The sequence below is a fragment of the Oryza glaberrima genome, chromosome 5 (genome assembly GCF_000147395.1).
Source record: "Oryza glaberrima chromosome 5, OglaRS2, whole genome shotgun sequence".
Lineage (NCBI taxonomy): Eukaryota > Viridiplantae > Streptophyta > Magnoliopsida > Poales > Poaceae > Oryza > Oryza glaberrima.
Window position 1 is genome coordinate 25,417,646 of NC_068330.1, and position 21,948 is coordinate 25,439,593.

General features: G+C 45.4%; 2 protein-coding genes and 1 long non-coding RNA gene across 4 annotated transcripts; 2 read left to right on the forward strand and 1 right to left on the reverse strand.

Moving 5' to 3' along the window:
• Positions 1–975: 975 nt before the first annotated feature.
• LOC127773338 (uncharacterized) lies at positions 976–8,125 on the forward strand. Its single transcript, XM_052299399.1, has 8 exons — positions 976–1,582; positions 2,916–6,222; positions 6,341–6,416; positions 6,629–6,699; positions 6,797–6,862; positions 6,950–7,039; positions 7,159–7,335; positions 7,798–8,125. The coding sequence occupies exons 1-8, from the start codon at positions 1,125–1,127 to the stop codon at positions 7,831–7,833; spliced, it is 4,281 nt and encodes a 1,426-aa protein (XP_052155359.1). The 5' UTR covers positions 976–1,124; the 3' UTR covers positions 7,834–8,125.
• Positions 8,126–8,770: 645 nt separating this feature from the next.
• Positions 8,771–14,024, reverse strand: LOC127773910 (glucose-1-phosphate adenylyltransferase large subunit 3, chloroplastic/amyloplastic). 2 transcript variants are annotated; one of them, XM_052300144.1, is made up of 16 exons: positions 13,838–14,024; positions 12,268–12,493; positions 12,039–12,158; positions 11,465–11,635; positions 11,262–11,351; positions 11,066–11,152; positions 10,920–10,975; positions 10,726–10,819; positions 10,530–10,642; positions 10,372–10,444; positions 10,104–10,184; positions 9,846–9,932; positions 9,659–9,763; positions 9,454–9,560; positions 9,291–9,351; positions 8,771–9,198 (listed from the first exon to the last, which is right to left on the reverse strand). In XM_052300144.1, the coding sequence occupies exons 2-16, from the start codon at positions 12,478–12,480 to the stop codon at positions 9,097–9,099; spliced, it is 1,560 nt and encodes a 519-aa protein (XP_052156104.1). In that variant the 5' UTR covers positions 12,481–12,493; positions 13,838–14,024; the 3' UTR covers positions 8,771–9,096. The 2 variants fall into 2 exon arrangements, with proteins under 2 accessions (XP_052156104.1, XP_052156105.1); XM_052300145.1 differs by lacking the exon at positions 13,838–14,024 and adding an exon at positions 12,999–13,777.
• A 129-nt stretch (positions 14,025–14,153) lies between these two features.
• On the forward strand, positions 14,154–15,443 carry LOC127773911 (uncharacterized). The gene is made up of 3 exons (XR_008017670.1): positions 14,154–14,262; positions 14,753–14,875; positions 14,992–15,443. It is a non-coding gene; the product is annotated as an uncharacterized LOC127773911 (long non-coding RNA).
• The last annotated feature ends 6,505 nt before the right edge of the window (positions 15,444–21,948 follow it).

The window sequence follows — 21,948 nt, forward strand, 5'->3', positions numbered from 1 at the left end:
ATTTATTACATATGTATCAAACAATCGGATAATCTACATAACCATAATGCGTGCATGGTATCCAATACAACCACGCACGATATACTGGTGCATGTAGACTTATTATTGTTAGGAGACAATAGCCAACAACGTGTTTAACGTTACAATTTAGTCGTACATACAATACCATAAATTTTTTAAACAAAATACACTATAGAAGCATGCATCTATATAGATGCATGTACATTTAGGGGGTGTTTGGTTGTCAACCACACTTTACCACGTGTAAAGTTAGACAGATTTGTTCACATTGGCAATTGTTTGGTTGTAGCCACAATTGCGACAAAGATTGTTTTTCAATAATCTGGGTCCCACATGTCATTGACTCATATAAGTGTGACAAGATTCCCTTAGATTTGTTAAGGTATGGTCAACAATTTGATCGTCTTAACTTAGATACGTGTGCCAATATTTGTTGACAAATTATTAGCAACCAAAGCAAAATGTCTTATATCATTGAAAAGAATGTAGAAGAATAATCACGCGTCGTAACACGTGAAATGCAAATTTTTTATTTAAAAAAATCAATATACAGTGAGCGTCCACGAGACGGCCAACCCACGCCGGTGAGGTGAAAGAAAGAATCGGTGTGAAACCGTGTGTGGGACGAAGAGAAGGCAAGCCAGAGAGGCAGCCGCCCGCACCGCACGTAGGGGAGAGAGGCAGGATGCGACAAACGCCGACGCGTTCCCGGCCGCGACACCCCCCCCCCCCCCCCCCCCCCCCCCCCTTCCCCCCGCGCGCCGCGCTGCACTGCTGCTGCTGGAGACATACCTCCACTCCGCCCATCTCTCTCTCTCAAACGGAGACGAGACGACACATTTCCTTTTCCTTTTTTCCCCTGTCCGCCGCACGCCCCACCCCACTCATTCCCCGGCCCCACCCGGTGACCCCACCACGGGAGTAGTATTTTTTTACTCCCAAAAATCCCACCGGAAAAAACACCCACCCACACACACACAAACACAACTCCTCCGCTGCTGCCTCCCACTCTCCCCCTCACCTCGCCGCCTCCTCCCCTTCTTCCCGCCGCCGACGAGGTCCAGACCGTGGAGCCTGCCGCGGCGGCGGCGGCGGCGGTCGCCATGGATGCGCCGCGGAGGGAGCGGAGGCACCAACACCACCACCGGAAGGCGGCGGCTCAGGTTCAGGCTGCACCTGCTATTGCCGCTGTGGGGGTGGGAGCGGGAGGGAATGGGGCGGCGGCGGCGGCGGCGCGGGCGGCGTACGGGGACGTGTTCGGGGGCCCGCCGAGGTTCGCCGCGCCGTTCGGGGGCGCGCCGGCGGACTACGCCGAGGTGTTCGGGGGCGTGGCGGCCACCTGCTCCATCCCGTTCCTCGACCTGCCCCCCGTGCCCGCCGTGGGCGCCGACTACGGCTTCTTCGGCCGCGCCGGGGCCGGGGACTACGGGGAGATCTTCGGCCGCTTCGACTTCGGGGACTTCGCGCTGCCGTACGAGGAGCTGTTCGCCGAGGCGGAGGCGGAGGCGGTGGGGGAGATTGGGGCGGAGGAGATCGCCTCGTCGACTGGGAGCTCCTCCAGGTTCGTGCCATTTCTCCCTTCACTTGCTTCCCTCCTCATCTCATCTGCGCTTGTTTCCATGGAGTGCAAGACTGTTTTCATCTGATGCGCAAAGACTGTTTTAATCCGTGGCTTTCTTCGCCGTTTCAAAGGTTTTCGTCTAGGAAATGGGATTCGAAAGATTAGTGAGATTTCCGATTTCTTTTCTCTCTGAAAATGTCACTGTAAATAACATTAGTCCAATACTGGGAAGGATTTCCAAACTGCTTCTGCCTTGCATCCTTTTGCTCGTAAAGGTGGTTATTTTTTTAAGAATATACTGTTAACTTTGCTCGCCAATCGTCATTCCTAGCTTTAGGGGTTGGAGAAGCTACTTAGGGAGCATTAGGCATTTCTCGAATTATCTTGGTATCACTGATGATTCACAAAGTTGGTTCCTTTGAGGAGAAAGTAGAGCCTTTTTTTTACGTGTTTCCTGTGTTGGCGTGAAATGGTGGCAACAGGGATCGGTACATTTGCTCTTTTTTAGTGTTTCTAGGGTATTTGACTATTCAGGGTCTGTTTTGTGCACAATCTGTTGCTCACAAGCTTCGATGTTTTCATGTGCATACAACATTTTGGAACTACTATATATCTGTCTTAGTTAGAGATCAATGATGCCTTGTTGATGTTAGGTTGTAATCTTTTAGTGGAGATTGCCAGATAGTTGGGATAGTACTGTTCCTCACTTCCTTTGTGTGAATCAGAAAACTGAACTTATAAGGAGAATTAGATACTTACTAGATCTGTATAACGGGGATAATTTGGATGGTACACAAGTGGCAAGCTTGTCATGGAAGAGTTTTCAGTTGTATGGTTCAGTTTTGTGACAGCCAGCCTCACGGCCATGTTGGCTCAAAGATGGTACAAATTGGCAAGGTATTGGCAGACGAGGAAAGTGGGATGCACAAAAATCGATTTGCATGTTACACATGCTTCTGTTATTCGTCAAATGATAATGAATGTACTAGGATTGGCATTTCTTGATTTTTCATTCTAGCTTACGTGTGCGCGGCTATGGAGACCAATGTTTCTTGATATATGGCCCATTTCTGTTGGCTGAGATTTTAGTGGCGTGACCCATCATGCCGTCTCGCACCAGAAAGTCATTTATCCCCCTACATTCTTTGTGCTCTTTATAGTTCCTTGACAACGGTGCGGTTTTCTGTGATTCTAGAGTTCTTTTGTTATGGCTGCTTTTTTTGGCACCCATTTGTATTTTACCTGTCCATGCCTTTTCCTCTTTAATTTGCACTTATGGAGAGCATACTCTATATTTGTCACTTAATATATTCTCCTTTTTTGTGTTTAACAGGTCATCGATGATAAAAGAGTCTAGCCAACCAGATGCGCAGTCATTTATGCTTCCTCAACATTTCAAGGAGCATGAGTCTTCTGTAATTTCCTTCCCTCCAGACAATCAGCAGTTTGTCATGTCATATAACAAGACTACCCAGAGATCTGATGATCTAGTTGAGATGACTACTGATCCTTCAATGGATTATGTGGTTGATTCTTGCGAATTTCCTCACGTGCCAGCAACTAATCATGTTGCAACAATGGATAGTGGTATAGAAGCTAATGGAGAAAAAAGGAAGAAGTCCACCACAACCTCTGCAAGTGTCAGTCTAAGGAGCTCTGAGAGTGATTTCACAGTTGATCAGAAGCAGCACATTCCAGCATATCCACCTATTTCTGAAAAAGTTTCTGCAAATGAGAATCACAAGAACTCCAATAGTATTTCAACATCCAGTAATGGAACACCTTCTCCTGATTATGCCTTTCTAAGGGTTTCTGATGTCAACGTGCAAACACAAACAGTAAAACCACCACCTCCTCTGAAGCAGACATCTAAATTGCTTAAGAGGAGAGAGATTTTAGCAAAAGGAGATGTCCATCTTGAAAATCACAGCTGCCCTCCAGCCTCTTCTGCTCATGCCCCTTCAAACACCAGCACATCTCAGGCTGAAAGAAGAGACGATACTGCTTTGTTTAATAATGAGGCCAATCCCAGTTCTGCTGCAGCTGCTATGAAGGAAGCAATGGAATATGCAGAAGCTAGGTTAAGAGCTGCGAAAGAACTGATGGAGAGAAAAGGGGACAGTTTTAAACTTCGTAAGAAACCAAGCCATCATAGAAGCACAAGATCTACAGAAATAAAGGTTCCTACAGAGTCAGACACATTCTATGAGAACCTCTCCGTGAAGAAGTCAACAAAGGAGGAAATGAACTCTGAGGATTCGTTGCTGGACAAGCACCAGAAGGCTAGTGCAGTTAGAACAGATCATTGTGATGACAGTGGAAAAAGGGCATTGTCGCTGGAGAAACCTCAGCAGATGCAAAGCTGCACTGCACCCAATCAAACTTCCAGTAAACTAGGTAAGTTAGGCAACTGGACATCAGGTGATGAATTTTATGAGCTGACTGGAGAAGATCAGAAACAGAAAACAGATGCAGCTGTAGGGGAGGAAGATAAGTGTGAGGTAACAAATCCTGTCACCAAGCTCAGCAAGGAACAAAAATGCGAAGTTACTGCAGCGGACTCTGATTTGGAAAGGTATGAAAAGCTGTGGGAGGTTAATGATGGCAGGGATGCAGGAGTGAAACATGTCAATCCGAGAGAAGATAATACATCTCCAATGGGGAAAGATAGGGTGTCTATGATTCTGGAAGCTTCTACAGAAAATATAGACCATGAAAAAATTTATAACTCTCATTTTGAGGGTCCTAAAGTTGTGGAAACTTCTAATGAAAGCCATGATGGTGAGGATGGGGCTGTTGAGATTCCTTGTAAGAGTGGAATCACTATTTCAGAACCAAACTTGATGAAGGACATGCACGGTTCATTCATGGAGGCTTCTTCACCTGGAGAGTATGTGGCCGATTTTGGTAAAGGCACTACAGAGGAAAGTCCAGTAGCAGGAATATCGCTGGAGCCTAAAACCACTAAAGAGGAACTTGAGGCAGCATGTGATGCTGAGATGCAATGCACCACAGGGGATAGTGAAAAATTACAAGAATCTTCAGAAGTCACCAGCATTGATAACTCACTGGCAAGACAAATTAAATCATTGATTCTAGAAGATCTCGAGGGATCTTCTGAAACTCAAGCTTTCCCAGGGGACCCCGATACTGCTGGGTCAGAAGCTGAAACTTATGGGAGGAACCTTGGTACAACTGGGTTGGAAACTGAAAGTTATGGGAGGGAAAAGTTCAGTTTTGTTGAAGAATCATTCATGCATAATGCAAACAGGAATGTAACTGAATCACCCGTAGAAACTCCAATCCCTGAACAAGTAGAGAATGTTGAGATTGAAGATAGAGTTGGTTCATGTGCACATTCTGAAGAATCAACCGTGGATAAAGATTCCGAGTGTCCTGAAGAGGGAAGTGATATTACTTCACAAAACAACAATCTGCCAGATCATGAAGATTCAACTATGCTAAATGTATTTGAGGTGGCCAGCAAATTGATTAAAAGAGACCTAGATCAAGAAAAGCAAGATACACTACAGCCTGGTGAAGTAGAAACTAGAACTGTCTTGGATAGTAATGACAAAGATACAAAAGAAAACCCTTCAGAAAATAGTAACACGATAGGTAGTGAAGAAGTCTTGAGTCACGGTAACCAGGAGGACCAGAAGGTGCCTGAAATGGATAAAACCAAAGGACGAAGTGATGCAAATGCACAAGTTAAATTAAGTGGTGTAAACTTTTATGAAGATGGAGATGTTACAAGTGCTGCTAATAATGTTACAACTAGATTGACTACAAATTCAAAAGACCAGGCGTCTTCCTCTTCAGAAATGCTAACTGGCAGACAGCACTTGCCTCAAGATGCTGGACCTGCTATTTCTCAGACATCTAACGGAACTTTCCCTAGTCTTGAAAAGACCGAAGAAGTTTGCAAAGAAGCGGGGAGAGAATTACCAACAGATAAATCTGCTGCATTTGAAGATGAGAATAGCAGGGCATGCAAATCAAAGGCAGAGCTAAAGCAGCAACAATTTCATTCTGAGAAGAGTAGCAGTTTACCTAAATCTGCAGAAGGTCATATCCCATCTTCTGCTGATATATCAAGAAAAGAAACACCTGGGGTTCAGAGACTCAAAGAGCAGGGAAGTCTAAGAACAGAAAGGGAAAGAGAGAAGGACAAAGAGGCTTCTCGGAGACTGGAAGAAACAAAAGAAAGGGATAAAAAATTTGAGAAGGAAAGGGAAATTGCTGAAGAGAGGGAAAGAAAAAAACTAGAAGAACAGGAAAGGGAGAGGGAACGGGAAAAGGATAGACTTGCTGTTGAAAGAGCTACAAGAGAAGCACATGAGAGAGCATTTGCTGAGGCTCGTGAAAGGGCAGAAAAAATAGCATTGGAAAGGGTTACTGCAGCACGGCAACGGGCTTCTGCTGAGGCCCGAGAAAAAGAAGAGAGAGCGAGTACTGAAGCAGCCGCTGAGAGGGCTGCTAGGATAAAAGCAGAACGTGCAGCGGTTGAACGAGCAACTGCAGAAGCTCGAGAGAGGGCAATTGAAAAGGCTAAGGCTGAAAAGGCTGCCGCAGAGGCAAGAGAACGGAGAGAACGGTACAGATCCTCTTTCAAGGAGAGTTTTAAGTCCAGCAATCTGGTAGGTGATGTTTATTGATATGATACACTATGTGGTTCTGTTTAAGGATTTCACATAGTAATATGTAATGCTTTCTTTAACAGTCTTGACAATTTTGAAATATTGGTTCTGGATGCAGGATAATCGACAGGACACACAGTTTCAGAGAGCGGTTTCCAGTAACTTAATGAGAAACCCAGATTCATATAGCAAAGGTACTTATTATTTCCACAAGTACTTTGTAAATTGTAATCTTAGTTCTTTTTTATGAGAGAGTTGTGGAAGTTCCATTGCCTCACTAATTTACAAAACAATGCAAGTAGTGTTGCATTTTTTTTCTCAAAATAAAGTGTTGTTTTGCATGAATTGGTGAGTAAACAATAACTGCTCTCTTATTTCTTTGCTCTTTGGTATTTGTTAACTGTAGGGCTTGAGGTTGAATCAGCTTTAAGGCATAAAGCAAGATTAGAGAGGCATCAACGCACAGCTGAGCGTGTGGTAAGCCCCATTTTTTTGTTTTGTTTTGTTTTGTTTCACCCTTTTTAGTTGTCTGTCTCGTAGTAGTTCTCATGATGTAAATATTACCTGTTCTTAGACAAAAGCACTAGCTGAGAAGAACATGCGTGACCTGCTGGCGCAAAGAGAGCAAGCAGAGAAACATGTAAGGAATTGAGCACAAACAAAATCTCCCTTCTCTCGCTTGCCTACAATTTCCTCATAGAATCTGCTGCTTATTTTCATGTTTCAGAGGTTGTCTGAGTACCTAGATCCTGAGATCAAGAGATGGTCAAACGGAAAGGAAGGAAATCTGCGAGCCTTGTTATCCACATTGCAATATGTAAGTGAACTATTTGTAAATCCCAGGAAGCTGTAAAACCATTCTGAGAGACAGGTGAAACGATGACAAACATATAACCTTTTTTTAATCTTTTTTTTTTCTCCATTTCTCCCTGGCAGATTCTTGGAGCTGACAGTGGTTGGCAGCCAGTGCCACTTACAGAGCTAATTACAGCTGCTGCTGTGAAGAAAGCCTACAGGAAGGCAACCCTTTGTGTCCATCCAGATAAATTACAGCAAAGGGGTGCTACAATCAGACAGAAATACATATGCGAGAAGGTTTTTGATCTTCTTAAGGTTTGTGCAATGTCTACAAAATTTGTTATGATTATTTGGAAGTTCATTTTCTCATGTGTCCTTTTCCATTTCTGATTGCATTAGTACAAGCATGTTTGCAAGAACTGTGTTACTCTAGGATCATTCTGGTTTAACAATTCTCTGGGAACCTTTCACCTCCTAATTACGCTGTTAATACGATGTTTTGGGTCCCCTGTTCCTTTTCACCATTATCGCACAAGCTAATCCGATTTAGGGCCTGGAGATTATTTAGCAAGCATGCTATGCAAGTGTCAAAAGGCAACTGTAAATCAACTCAAATTCTAGAATGAACCACGCCTTGATTCTTCACCTTTGCTACGGAGTAGCTTGGAAGGAACTATGATTGTTTAAACTTACTGAATTTGGCTTGAGTTGCTCCTTTTCTTCATCGCACTGACAGTTTTAAGCAAATTGTGCTCACCGGATCCGCTTCTTTTGCAGGATGCTTGGAACAAGTTCACTTCGGAGGAGCGCTAGGATGGATGCTGAAACAGCCGATTTATTTTCGAGACAGGAAATTCGTTAGTAATTATATAGCCATACTGTTAGTTTGTTAATTCAATATTGGTGTAAATATGCAGTTCTAGATATCTTGCTAGATGATGATGACGCTCGTCGCTCCTTGAATCGATTCAATAGAAGAGCTTCATTGCTCCTAGTCTCTTGTCGAAATTATTATACATTCCTGGAGAGTTCTGCCATTGTTTTACTTGGTGGCAGAAACTGAAAGGGCGTCAGAATTCAAATTCCGGATTCCCTTTGCTCTTAATCTCACGTGCCACAGTAGCTCTGAGTCTGGACCGTTCTTTTTTTTTTTTCCTTTTTAGCGGGCCTATTCTGAGAAGGAATAAGTCTATTATGCCTCCCTCGTGATTAAATCGCGCTCAACTGTAAAACTGGGTATAACACCGAAGTTTCATATGTAGAATCCGGTTCTCAGACCATCGAAGTAGTTGATTTGCACCAGTTTTTTAAGATGGGGAGACGTTATATGCCGGTTTGCGGTTGAGGCGGTTTTGCGGTAGAGGGATGCGATTCAATCAGAAACAAGACATGAGGGAGGCAAAATAGGCTTATTCATTCTGAGAAACTTTATAACTGTCGATATGGGCTTGGGGTTAAGACCAAATCGCGACGTGCTCGTCTGAAGTGGGCCCGATATGGCCTTGTTTGGAGAAGACGAAATGCCAGCCCATTCACGTGTGGGCTGAGTTGAGGCCCGTCTAAATGAGGCCTATGTGAGCTGGTGGCTTTGCAATCCACCTAGTACCGGTGGCACGGCTGACGGAGAAATCAGTCCGCCGCCGCCGCCGGCGGCGGCGGACCGGTCTTCTTGCCGCCACGCCGCGTGGACAACTCGAGCGGCGATGCAGGGATCAATGGCCATCAAATCTTGTAGCAGCGAAACAGAAAATGGAGATAATGGCATGATGGATACATTTTTTTACCAGTTTTGAGTTTATTTACACATGAGATGCACCAACGACCCTCCAAAAAGTTGCTGCTGCTACTTCACTCGGGGCAGCTAGCTTATTAGTTATTTAGTACACACATTTTAACGAGCGAAGAACTGCTAGTACTACACAATCTTTCTCGAACATCCGTCTTCCTGGGATCTTCCCTCGAGTTCTCTGCAATGTGGAATCAACGAGCTTGCATGTCCTAACCCCTCAAGAAAAGACGCACTGCACTGCATTTGCAGGTTCAGGGTTCAGAGATCTGTGGCATCAGCGAGCTCTCCTATATGACCTTCCCGTCCTTGATGGTCGCGTTCTTCAGGATCACCACGATTCCCGACCTTATGTAGTACCCTTCCTCAGGCCGATCACTTTCTTGGACACCCTATCAGCAACAGGTTGCAGTGTTCAGAATTTTGTATGAAACATGGGTTGGGAGGTTGCAACTTTGGAATTCCTTTTCGCTTGATCGCTTACCTCGCTGTTTGTGATGACCACGTTCCTTCCAACCCTCGCGTTCATGTCGATGATGCAGTTGCTACAATGCATCAAAAGACGGGTTTAGATCGCGCTCGAAACAGGATATTGCTAGATGTGTTCATAATGCATTGTGGTTCAAGCCTTCAGGTCAGTATCTCACTTTATCTTTGTGTTTTCCCCTACACCAATGGGGACCTTGCCTTCTGACAGTAGTCTTGAAATTTCATCTTCAGTTTCGTACAAATCCGCACCCATCATCATGGTATTCTGCAGGTGTTGTTTGCAACAATCCCAGTGTTGTTCAATTATGCTATACAGGCATATGCATATGGATTCAGTTTAATTTCATTGGTGAAAGAGAGTACCTTGAGCTCACATGCAGAGTTAAGGCGTGAGCGGACTCCAACTATCGAATGCTCGATGGTACATTCACGCAAGAAACAGCCATGGGAAATTATCGCATCTTTAATCTGCACGCACAAATTCCGAAATCAGATATGAAACACGCATATTAAAGTTTGATATAGAAAGTTCATTCCATGTGACTCATACCCTGCATTTATCTGACTTTGTTGGCGGCAAATATCGAGGTGAAGTGAAGAAGGGAGTTTTTGGATCATAAAACTCAAACTTGGGAGGCTGCAATGGAGGAACTTGTGAGTAAATAGAGAATGAAAGTATTAAATATGTTGAAAAGTCTGAACTGTACTTAACAATTGTACAGATCTATTAAATGCATTATTCAGATGTGTTACAATCCAACTACCTCTACAGTTTGAGAGTGCTAAAATTTTGAAGCAGACCAAATACCTGCTCGCAAAGGGCCATGTTTGCATCAAAGAACGATCTGATCGTTCCAATGTCTTCCCAGTAGTCAGCGAAGACATATGCCTATAAACAACAAAAGCAGATGGATGTTCAGTTCACGCCACAAGGCGGGCATGATTGCACAAACTACATTTGGTGCAAGTAGGCAATTCAGACTGAATGTGGACTATTACTGAATTGAACATGAGGCATGACTTCCCAAACAGTGAAAGGAAATCACATAATAGTGCTCAAGCTTAAAAACTTTTACCTGTACATTGTGCTCATGTAAAGCTCTTGGGAGGATTTCAGACCCAAAGTCATGTAGTTCTGCATATCTTGACCTAAAGTGACACTGTTAGACTACAATTCTATTTCTATAGCATGTGCCCTGTAGGAGAAACCATACTACTGCAATAAGATTCTTACTTTAGAAGGTTTAAAAGAACATCTCTTTTGAAGACATAAACTCCCATCGAAGCAATGTAGGGAAATTTAGTCGGGTCGTCTATGGCAAAATTGAGAAAGCTGGTATCCACTTTCTGCAATGATCAATGACTTATACTTCAGATACTGCAATTAAGTTCAAATATATATCTGAGTATGGGATAAGGTTAATTCTAACCATTGCTTCCAAGTCAGTGCCCTTGGGTTTTTCAGAAAATTGAATTACACGGCCTGAACTGTCGAACTTCACTAGTCCATAGTCAGATGCTCGACTACCATAATAAAGAAAACCAAATCAGGATGCTCTGCATTTTCTGAGGACAAATGCTGATAATATTATCTAACTTTTGGAATATTGTACAATCGATATACCTCTCTCCAACAGGAGCACATGATAAAGTAATGTCAGCATTGTCATCAACATGTTTCTGCAAACGGTGAATGGCATATATCGAAGAGTCAGCCAGTTCAAAAGAAAAGCATGTGGAAAAGTACAGAAGAATGAGGCCAGGACAAACCTGCACAAGCTCCATGTAGTCCATACGATAAAGCTGATCTCCTGACAAGATTAAAATGTGTTCTATAGCTTTATGCTTGTAATAGTCCTGAACAGATACATCAGAAACATTACATACAACATAGTGAGTATTACTTTAGCGATACAGATCCAAGTATGAGCTGCAGATCCACCGTGTGCTTCTAAACAGTATTTACCTCAAGAACCCAGATAAATTTTCTAACTGCATCTGCTGTACCCTGGAACCAACCAGCAGCCTCCCCAGGCATTTGTGTAGCGGCTAATACCTTCAATTGGCAAAAATCATTTCAGTTAATGTGAGCTGTGACTGTTTCTTCACCAAGTCAACAACCACGCAAATCATCGAAGAACATAAGCATCACAGGTCAAGGTGAATTACCTCAACAGATCCATCAGTAAAGTTGATTCCACCACCAAGGTACGTACGATGAATGTGACGATTAAGAGATGCTGAGTTGAATTGAGTCATTATGAATATCTTGTTTATGCCACTGTTGAAACAGTTGCTCATGGGGATATCGATAAGCCTATAGCATCCTCCAATAGGAACCTATGTTATGCAACAAAAGGAAAGAAACAAAGATTAGGCCAGGAATTTCAAGATGACTGAACTCTGAACAAGCCACATGATAGTCTTTGATAGCGTTGAGCTTGAAAAGAAATCATGTTGGCTAAAGTGGAACCGTGGAGGGCACCATGGGGACCAGCTACCAAAATCATTGGGCCACAGCCAAATACTAATTTATACACAATGCTCAAACATGCTACTGAATTAGCTAAACTTTTAACTGGTGTCATGCATATCAATTGCCATGCTTCTGATTCATGTCGACTTGTCAAACTCAAAGCAGGCAAATCAAACTGAGAATTCCTAGCAAATGGTACCCCTTTACTGCAAAAAGCCTATCAACTTGAAACTTAATAAACCTCAGAAATTGAATGTATCATCTTACAGCAGGCGTGGCCCTTGTGCTTGTAAGAGGAAAAAGTTGAGTCCCGGTGCCACCACCCAATATAACAGCAGCAACCTCATTAGGATCCGCAAAGTTCCTCCGGAATGATGTTCGGACATGCTGTAATAATTTTTCATACAGGGTTTAGATATGCTAACAGCTAATAGCATTCGATAGCAAAAGGACAGTGAGAAACCACCAATTTGATAACTGACAGTATGAAACTTACAAGAGTGTCTGGGCCAGCATCTGAGGTGAGCACACATTGTGCACCGTTTTTGGTGCCCCTATAACCAAGACACATCCTCCTCACTGCTCTATCATGCTTGATGCTGCTACTGTCCCCGATCTTCAATCTATCACTAGCTGAGCCCTCACCACCTCTCCTTATTGGGCTCACGCATGCTTTACCCTCTAAGGGAAACACACTGCTGAACTGCATCGTTGAAATTCACCTGCAAGGTAACAAAGTCAATAGCCTTTAACAATTAACTACTCTCGGATACCTCTTCACTATGTAATATTTTTAGCATCACAAGGCAGATACAGGCCAAAAACTAGATTAGAGCAAGGAAAGTGACCATCCTTTCTTTGGTCTAAGGCTCTAAGCTTCTGAAAAAAGAACTACAAAGTCAAGCAAAAAAAAGAGCTATCTTTTTTCACGGTCCATAAGTAATTAGGACAGTGTAAGGGATCAGAACAATGATCACGGAATACAGGACAGTGTAGGGGCCCTTGATGGATACACCACCAAGATTTTGAAAGCGAAGGAACGAAGTAGTAGTACTACGCATCAACCAAGAAAGCTATAGAAAAGACTTTATGCCTTCTTTTGAGGACGTAGTCATGTGAATCACAAGATCTAAAGCTCACCCGGGATTAGAATCTCACTTCTTCCGAAAATCTGAACCGACGACGACGCAAAGTAGAACAGAACGCTTTATAAATGAACTACTATACCTGAACGGAGTGAGTGATGACAAGTTGGTAGAAATAGCCGCAAAGTCGAACACCGACGCCCCAAACTGAATCTTCAGAAAACTAATCTTTTTTTTTAGGCTTGACGGAACATTTTTTTTCTTGTCGTCAGGAGAGCAAAGCACAACATATGCACAGGAGGATTTCACAACCAAATGGGATTTGGGTAGCTTTACATCCAAATGGGAACGGGAGCTTTTCTCAACGCGAGAAAGCTGCAAGTTTTTCGATTATTCTAAGGACAGAAATGATGAAACGAAGCTGGTCAGAAGCCAAAAATATGCATAGAGAAGAGCACGGTGCACAGGATCCAAGAACGACCCTATATTTGTTGGAAAATGAAAACAAATGGGGGAGAAATCACCCCCAATCCACCGCAAACATCAAGAAACAGGCTCGATACAGCCATAGGTGCACAAAATCGCATCCAAATAAATATGCACCGTTTTACGCCAATAACAGTTGTTGTAACAAATTAAGTTCAGGAAATTTTATCTGCATGCCATGAGAATATAGAAATTAAGAACCACCCACGCTCTCCATCCCGGAATTCATATCAAAACTTGCAGAAACACACCGCCCAAACTTGCCGCGAAATTTCAAAGCAACAAAACTAGATACGCGTGCATTTCTTGGACGCATCAACAGAGAAAGCATTTCGCCACCCAATTTCAGGACCAAACAGCACACGCAAAACTCCGAGAGGCGAGAACGCGCCCACCACCTTTCCACCAGAATCATCAAAGAAACATCCACAATGCACACGCACACACATGCGCAGGGAAGACAGCGTCCAGAGAGGTAGGAAGAAATGTTATTACCTAGGAAGGATGGCCGAATGGATGGATGGATCGAAGATAGAAGAGAGATCAAGAAAAGGAAAGGCCCTTTAGGGGAGGAAATGGCTCCAGGGAAAGAGGAGGAAAGATGCGGTGGGTGCCGCGATGGTGTGGGAAGGGTGGTGATGTGGAGCTCCCCCTTATAAAGCGGGGGAGGGCGTGGGGCGTTGGAGTGGAGTGAAGAAGGAGAGGAGAGGAGAGGAGGCGTGATTGCCTGAACCTGAACGGGAAGCTGAACGGGGGGGAGGAGAGAAAGAAGGCAAACGGGAACGAGCGGTGCGAGAGGGAGGGGAAACAGCGAGGCTGGCGTGCGTGAGGCGAAGGTGGCAGGGCAGCGCCTCGTTTCGTTTGGCGTTTCGCCCGCCCCATGTGGGGGAAGGAGGCGAGCGAGAGAATTCACGGTATACGTACGTACTCCCCCCCCCCCCCCCCCCCCCCCCCACCGTCCCCTTCGCTTTCACGTTTTTCTCCTCTCCCCATCCACCGCTCGCCATGCTGATTTGCCGCCGATGCCATCTGCCTCCCATCCGGGCGGTCTACCACGTTATTGTTTCAGCGATGTGTGTTTCCTGTCCTTGTACGGCGCTTCTTATTTACGCGAAAATAAAGAGCTAGTAAATGACTTTCACGGGAAAGTCATTAATTAAAAATTATTTAATTTTTATTACAAATTAAATTTAATATTTGATGTTTAAAGCACCTTTTATATAAAAAAATTTCGTACAGAACGCATATCCAGTAGCTTTAAAAACGTGTTAACGAAAACCAATGTAAAATCTAAATCTTCGTCGGAAAAAAATAGGGTCATCGCTCTTCCAGTAGTTTGACTATTACTACCCTCATCCTAAAATATTGCTATCTGATCTATCCTACAACGATGAATTTGGATAAATCTAGGTAGCAACGGAGGAAGTACCGTTTTACTACCAGCGAGATGCATATGACAAGCGCCTTGTACAAGTGGGAGAATGGTGATGACAATCGTGCACCGGAGCCTTGCAGGACCTATGACACCCAACAGTACAATAAAACGAATCCAAATAGCTCTTGCTTGTCTTTTAAAACCTGTCCTTTTGCATCTCGGTGTTCCTTTATTATTTCGGCACTAATACAGTACTGTTCTTTCTCTCTTTCAGTTACTATTGGAGCGTCGTTTTTTTCACGCCGAGACCAATCAGTACAAGACTAGTAGAGCCATCCAGCCTCCCTCGTCGTCGTCGTCTTCTCCGCGGCAGGAAGGGCCCGGAACCAACGGTGGAAATCGCGCGGCAGCAGCAGCGGTAGTACAGCACGGCGCGCCTACTGCCGCGCGGTGGGCCTGGGGTGGCTGTCCTACGGCGATCGAGGAGGACGAACGGACGGAGGAGGAGGAGCCGAGAGCGCCTCTGGTCTCGCCACGCGCGGGCCCTCGTGGCGCACGGCGACTAGCGGGCGATCCACCCGCTTGTCCTCACGCGCGACCCACCACCCCACCTCGGATCGTACTGGTGCTCGTGTTGCGTCCCCAGCGGCCAGCGCCAGCGGCTGCCTACACACGTGCCCTGTAGCCTGCCGCTACCAGTTTTATAAAACCATACTGTTACTGTTATTGTGGTTATCATATACATCAACTATTTTAGTTTTTAATCCATGATATATCTCACGATAACCGTTAAATCATAAGTGACAATAATTTCACCCTAAACAATTTGTGCTACTGTTACTGCTTGCTCTCTTTGCTCCGGATGGATGTCTCACTCCCTCTCCTGGATCCATGGAGGGATTTGCACTGCTCAGTCAGTGCGTGCATGAACGGACTTTGAATTCTGAGGCTTCTGACTTATATGAGCACGGATTAATTGATATGCGGCGCTTGATTGCTTAATTTGTGATGTGTTCCAAGACAAGGCTACCAAGTGGCTATAAGAGCAAGTTTAATAGTATAGCCAACTACTAGCTCCAATTCATTTATAGCCAATCTAATATCTCATTCATACAACAGTTACATACTACACTATTAATATTTGGTCCCACCTGTCATATACACACTTCGTCTTAGAGTCCGTGCTACAGCTAGCTACAAATTTGTAGCCCGCTGCTCTTCTCTCTCCTCATTTATCTACTTAAAATATGTTTGCAGCTTGCTTATAGCCTGCTATTGTACCTTCTCTAATAGAAAAAGGCGTGCTGATTTCCCCCTTCTTTTTTCCCCTTTTTGTACTTTACGTGTAATGAATACTGAATAAAAATCATGAACTTTAATTGTGTTCTTTCGGACGCAAGACGAACGTAATAAAAAGTGGAGGCAATTAATAAGTGGGGTACGAAAAAATTGAAAGAAACAGCAAGACTTTAATCAGGAGATCACACGTAAGCGACGAGATTAGAGAGGACGTGTAACCAAATCACATGGTGTCGTCGAGTGCCTGGACAGAGATCGATCCATACGTACGGTTCGTTCTTCTCATTTCACGCAATATTCTTTACCGAACATGCATTCACCTAGGAGTAGCTAATAGGTGACGGCGTGTTGGCAACTTGGCATTCGCGTTCAGTTTCTCGTCCACTGATTGGAGGCTGCGTTTTCAGTCCCAGTCAGCTAAAACCTTGTTGAGCGGTGCTATCCCTGTACGAGAATGCAAGACAATCACAGCTCGTATCGATATGTACAAACAAGCTATAAATTCTGAACACATATCACAAGTTAGGTGTGCATTGCCGCGACTCAGCAATACACCTCACTGCTCTGAAAATGATGGTAAAATTTGCAGGAAAAAAGAGCGAAATCATGCAGGCGGATCGGGCAAATGTGCGGACGATATGCTAGCAGAGGCAAAGCATCGCTGTCGGGTGCCGAACTGCCGATCGGCCGGTTTTCCCTTTCACGGCTTTCACCTTTCCCTTTCCCGACGTGGCAAATAGTTAAAAGCCCCGTCAGTGTCGCCTGTGCAGTGCGCACTAAACATCGATCGCCATATCTTCAGCTCGCGCACCGCAGAGATAGAATTGAGAATTCTCTCCTCCAATTACCATCCTGCAAGTTGGTTGGGCCGACGACTCAAGCACACGGATACTATGCTCAGGCGTTCAGCTAGGCGTATGCAAGAGATGGAAGCTGCGACTGCGAGCGAGTCCCATCTCCCATGGTGGCTGTGCCCGAGCCCTGCACATGATTGCTGCAGGTGCACGATGCACACTGCACACAGTGGCCCCTGGGTCGGACGCAGCTACACTGTACTCACTGCTCAGCTTGTTTGCTGCGTACTATTGTAACTTCTTCAAGCATCACATATGGGGAGCGCTGGCTAGCTAGCTGCAGCGTGCCAGACGTGGCGATTTTTTGTCTGCTGTGTTGTATCTGGACACGGTAAAATGTTGGCCGGCTGTGTCTGGATATACGAATTGAACACGCAGCACGCTGCAACACGTACGAGCAGAAACCAACAACTACTCGAGTCGTAAGGCATCATCCATTGCTGTCCGCGACCACGGCTAGAGGAATAATCGTGGAGCGATGATGCATCGAACAGAATCTGTCAGGCAATGCGCCTCTCTTCTCTTCTCTTTTTCCGGCATGAGGAGTGTGTTGCCATACAAGCTGTCAGAAACGAGAGCTAGATAAATGCTCCGTCCAAGTAGCAAGTACTACTAGAACTAATGAGCCATCAGCCATGGCAGCCACGCCGTCAGGCCATTCGCCGTGGGCTTACGTGGCATTCAGCCTCCACACCAAAAAAACGAATATTCCATGCCACATCGTCAAACCGTGCAGCTTGCTCAAGTCCGAGTAGCCAAGTTTGGCTACGAGTTCCTCAGGTCTCGGTGGGACCCACACTCGTGCTAGAGGAGAGAGGGGAGAGGGGCGAGGCAGCCGACGGGCTGGAGGAGGAGGAGGAGGAGGCGATAGCGGGGGAGGAGAAGAGGAGGCTAGCGTCGCCGTCGTCGCCGTCCCGGCAGGTCAAAGCGCCACAGCCAACTTGAGGTCGTCGCCGGCGAGGTCACTCCATGGACTGGGAGGGGAGGAGAGGCGTCGACCGAGGGAGGAGACGAGGGGTGACTCCCGGCCGCCCCGGTGTCGGCGCCGACACTCCGCCTGTCTCCATTGCCGCCCGAGCCCCCGCGTCGGCGCCGCAGCTCCGCCTGGCCCCGCCGCCAGGCGTCAGATCTGGCCACCCCGCAGCCCAGGCCCCAGCGCCGCAGCCGCAACTCCGCCTGGCCCCGCTGCCGCCGCCAGGCGTCAGATCTGGCCGCCCCGCCGCCCGGGCCCTAGCGTTGGTGCGGCAGCTCCGCTTGGCCCCGCCGTTGTCGCCCATGGCGAGCTCCGCCCGTCGCGCGATAGAGGGAGGGGAAAGGCATCGCTGGTTGAGGAGAGAGGGAGGGGAAAAAGTTGAGAAAAAGGAGATTTTTTTATTGCTGTGGACCCCACTTGAGGCTTCATAGCATTGTGGGACTTGTAGCTAACATTATTTATAGGTGTTTTTGAACCTATATGACACACCAAGTCCGGTACTATGGCGTGACACATTGCTAATGCCCTCGTCGAACCGTACCCCAAGTCACAGCACGTGTGCGTCTCCATGTGAATGAACAGTACTACTTCTGTAGCCGGTGATAAGCTTAGGTCGCCCTATGTGTCACGAGAATCAAACTAGCGCAACAAATTCCTTCCCTTCACCTTTTTGCTGTTTTGTGTTTTTCCATTCAGTCACAGTAACTGGCAATCTTTACTTCTCTTAAAGGTGAATAACTAACATGATCATTGAACTTTCGTAACTTTTATTTAATGATCAATTTAGTCCTTAACATTTTATATTATCCAAACAAATCCCTAAAGTTCATTATATGATTTAATATAGTCCTTACACCCTCTAAAAATGCCATGTGTACATGCCATATCTTCTATGCATGCAAATTGAATATTTAAATGTCCATTACACCTTTATGTTTTCATAGGAAATAAAGAAAAACTATTGAGAAAAAAAAAAGGTTTTGGCCATTGGTAAAAATATGTAGCATTGGTAAAAAAAGAATTTGCCATTTTCCTTTATTTTATGATTGCTTCTTCTTGTTTTTCCCTTTGTTTTTTTATAGAAAATGTAAGGTTAAAATGGTCATTTAAATGTTAACTTTACATGTATGAATGATGTGGCATGACAACGTTGCATTTTTAAGTGGGTCCAAGGATTATATTAAACCGTATAATAATCTTTAGGGACTTGTTTGGATATTATAAAACATCAAGAACTAATTCGACTTCTGAGTAAAAGTTAAAGGACTGAACTGGTTATTCACCCTTCTCTTAATACAAAGATACATTAGAGGGTGTTTGGGAGAGAGGGACTAAATACCCCCTAAATCTTTTATCTATTTAGTCCCTCTCTCCAAAACTTCTTATCCCTCTCTCCCAAATACCCCCTTGGCCCGTTTGGTTGGAGGGAGTTTTTAGGAGGGATTGAAAGTTTAGAGGGGTGAGGCTATTAAGTGTTTTGTTTGGTTGGGAGACATGTGAATTTTGGTGGGATGGGGATGAGGAATTGAGGAAGGAATTCCCTCCGTTTCAATACCTGGGTAGGGCAGGTATTTGGGAGGGAATTACTCATTTACTTTGTCTAAGCAAATCTCAGCCATCCGTTTTTATTAATGACTCAATCTCCAACTAAATTCCCTATCAATTTCCATCACCTCTACCAAACAAGATATTGTGATTAAAAATCAAATTCCCATCTTAATCTCATCATCAATTCCCTCGTGTAAACTCTCAATCTCTTTCCCTCGAGTTACCAAACAAGCCGCCTAAGTCTTTTATCTATTTTTGGAAAAAAAAAGAACAGTACTACTTGTGGAAGCCGACGTGTCCAATTTGGATGGACTAGTGAAACTGGTGAACTTCCTCAAGGGCTCCACACCATAATCGGTTGTCCATTACTCAAAAGCCATTTTTAACTTATTAGAAAATAAAAATTAATTTATATGTAAAACTTTCTTTGACAACTTAAAACCAGTAATTAAAAAAATATTGAAAATATCTTAAAATTAACTGCAAAATTAAATTTTAAAATTTAAATTTTAGCTTTTAGCTTCGATTTATTAGAGCAATCGATGTGCTCCCATATCTGAGACCAAATCCTACAGCTAATTCTTCATTTATTACTTGTACTGTTGACCGTTACTGTTTTAACTTGAATTATTAATAGTATTTAATAGCGAACTTATCATGTTCTTGCCCGTTCATCCGGCCTTGCAGTTGCAGGCTTGCAGCTTGCATATGGCCATTGATATCATGTGGGCCGACGCGCAGAGAGGCTGTGCCGAGGCGGACCACCAGAGAGAAGCCAGCTCGGCCCTCAAACTAATCAACAGCCGAAAAGTATTTGGGCCGGGAGGAGATTGCCGAAATGTAGTTGGGCCGAGGCAAAAGCCAAGCAGTATATGTTCGGGGAGACTAGGAATAAGTCCACTACTCGTCCCCATATTTACGTCAAGTTTAATGACATCTCTAAACCGTAATACTAAAAATGATGAAACCCAACTTGTAAAACCGGATTAATTAAATTCTCCAATAGTAAATAGTTGGTTTTCACTGACATGGCAATTTAACTTGGTCCACTCATGCTGACTGCTGACTAGACGCTTACATGGTGAGAAGGCGGGGTTGGGATGGGGACGGCTAGGAACAGGGCGGCGGACGCCAGTGAAGGCACCCCGGTACATGCCGAAGCGCACGATGTCGAGGTTGGCAGAAAGCAAAATGTTTGGTGGCAGTGTCACGCTGATGTTTTCCTCGAGGGCCTTGCCTTCCACTGCCTGCTGGAGGAGAGCGTGCAGCATCCACATCGCCCCATCTGCGAATACGCCCATGGAGATCGCCCCCAAGACGGCGGCAGTGCCCGTTGGGGACCGACGGCCGGTGGAGCTCACCGGGGAGGGCATGGGCCTGAAGAAGGTGTGAGGAGGGGGAGGGAGAGAGAGAGAGAGAGAGAGGAGTCTCGCAGAGCCAGCACATCTACCACCTCTTGCTCCAGCTTCCACATCATACGAGGGAGCCAATACCGTCACAAAAAACTGCCCCATGTCCTCTCCGACCATCTCCACTTCCCTCTCATGGAGGACGGCTGAGCTTGAGCTCGGATGGGCTCTACATCGAGTGGCGCAGAGCACAACGTGAGTGGTTGGGGAAAGGAATAAGTTCACTTTGGGTCCCTTTATTTGTCGCCCAGTCCGATTTTCGTCCCTTGACCGCAAAACCGGATACGACCCGTCCCTCAACTTACGAAAACCAGACAAACGAGGTCCCTTGGCGGTTTTGATAGCGGTTTTGGCTGACGTGGCGCCTACGTGGCTAATTTGACTCGGTCTTCATCTGACGTGGCACTGACGTGGTGCTTATGTGGCAATTCGATCTAGAAAAATAATAAAGCTCGTGGGACCCACATGTCATTTTCACACAAAATAATTAAAAAATAGTGGGACCCACGTGGGCCCCACATGTCATACTCACCCTCACCCCCCTCATCTTCTTCCTCCTCCCTTTCCATCTCCCCTCTCTCCATCTCTCTCCCCTCCTCTCTCCAGCGGTCCAGCCTCCAAGCGCCACGACTCATGGGGTCACGGGGAGGTCCGGCGGTGGTGGCCGGCGACGCGACAGCCGCCAGCGGCGGTGAGCTCCACCTCTCGGCGTAGCCGTGCAGCCGCGCGCGTGCGCGTGGCTGTCTGACGGCGTGGGCGGCACGGATGGATTCATGAATCTAATCCCGCGCCAGCACGTAGCCCCCTCGCGACGCGACGGCGAGACTGCGACGGCCGGCGACGTCGCTCTCACGCCGGCGAGAGAGAGCACATCTTCAACTGCCAGCATTAATTTGCATCGAGAGAAAAAATTAGCAGTAGCATCAAATAATATCATTTCAGTTTCGTCGCAATTAAGCTAGCTAGCCATGTGAGGAGTCATTTCGATGCCTCGATCAATCGTCGGCGTCGAAGAGGGGTCAAGAACTCAAGATTAGGCGATCAATTCCATCTGACTCATCGGCTGAATCATACGAGCTACCGTCAATTGAGTACTCGTACTAATGTATGCGTGTAAATGCTACCGACTGCATGAAAGAAACTGTACA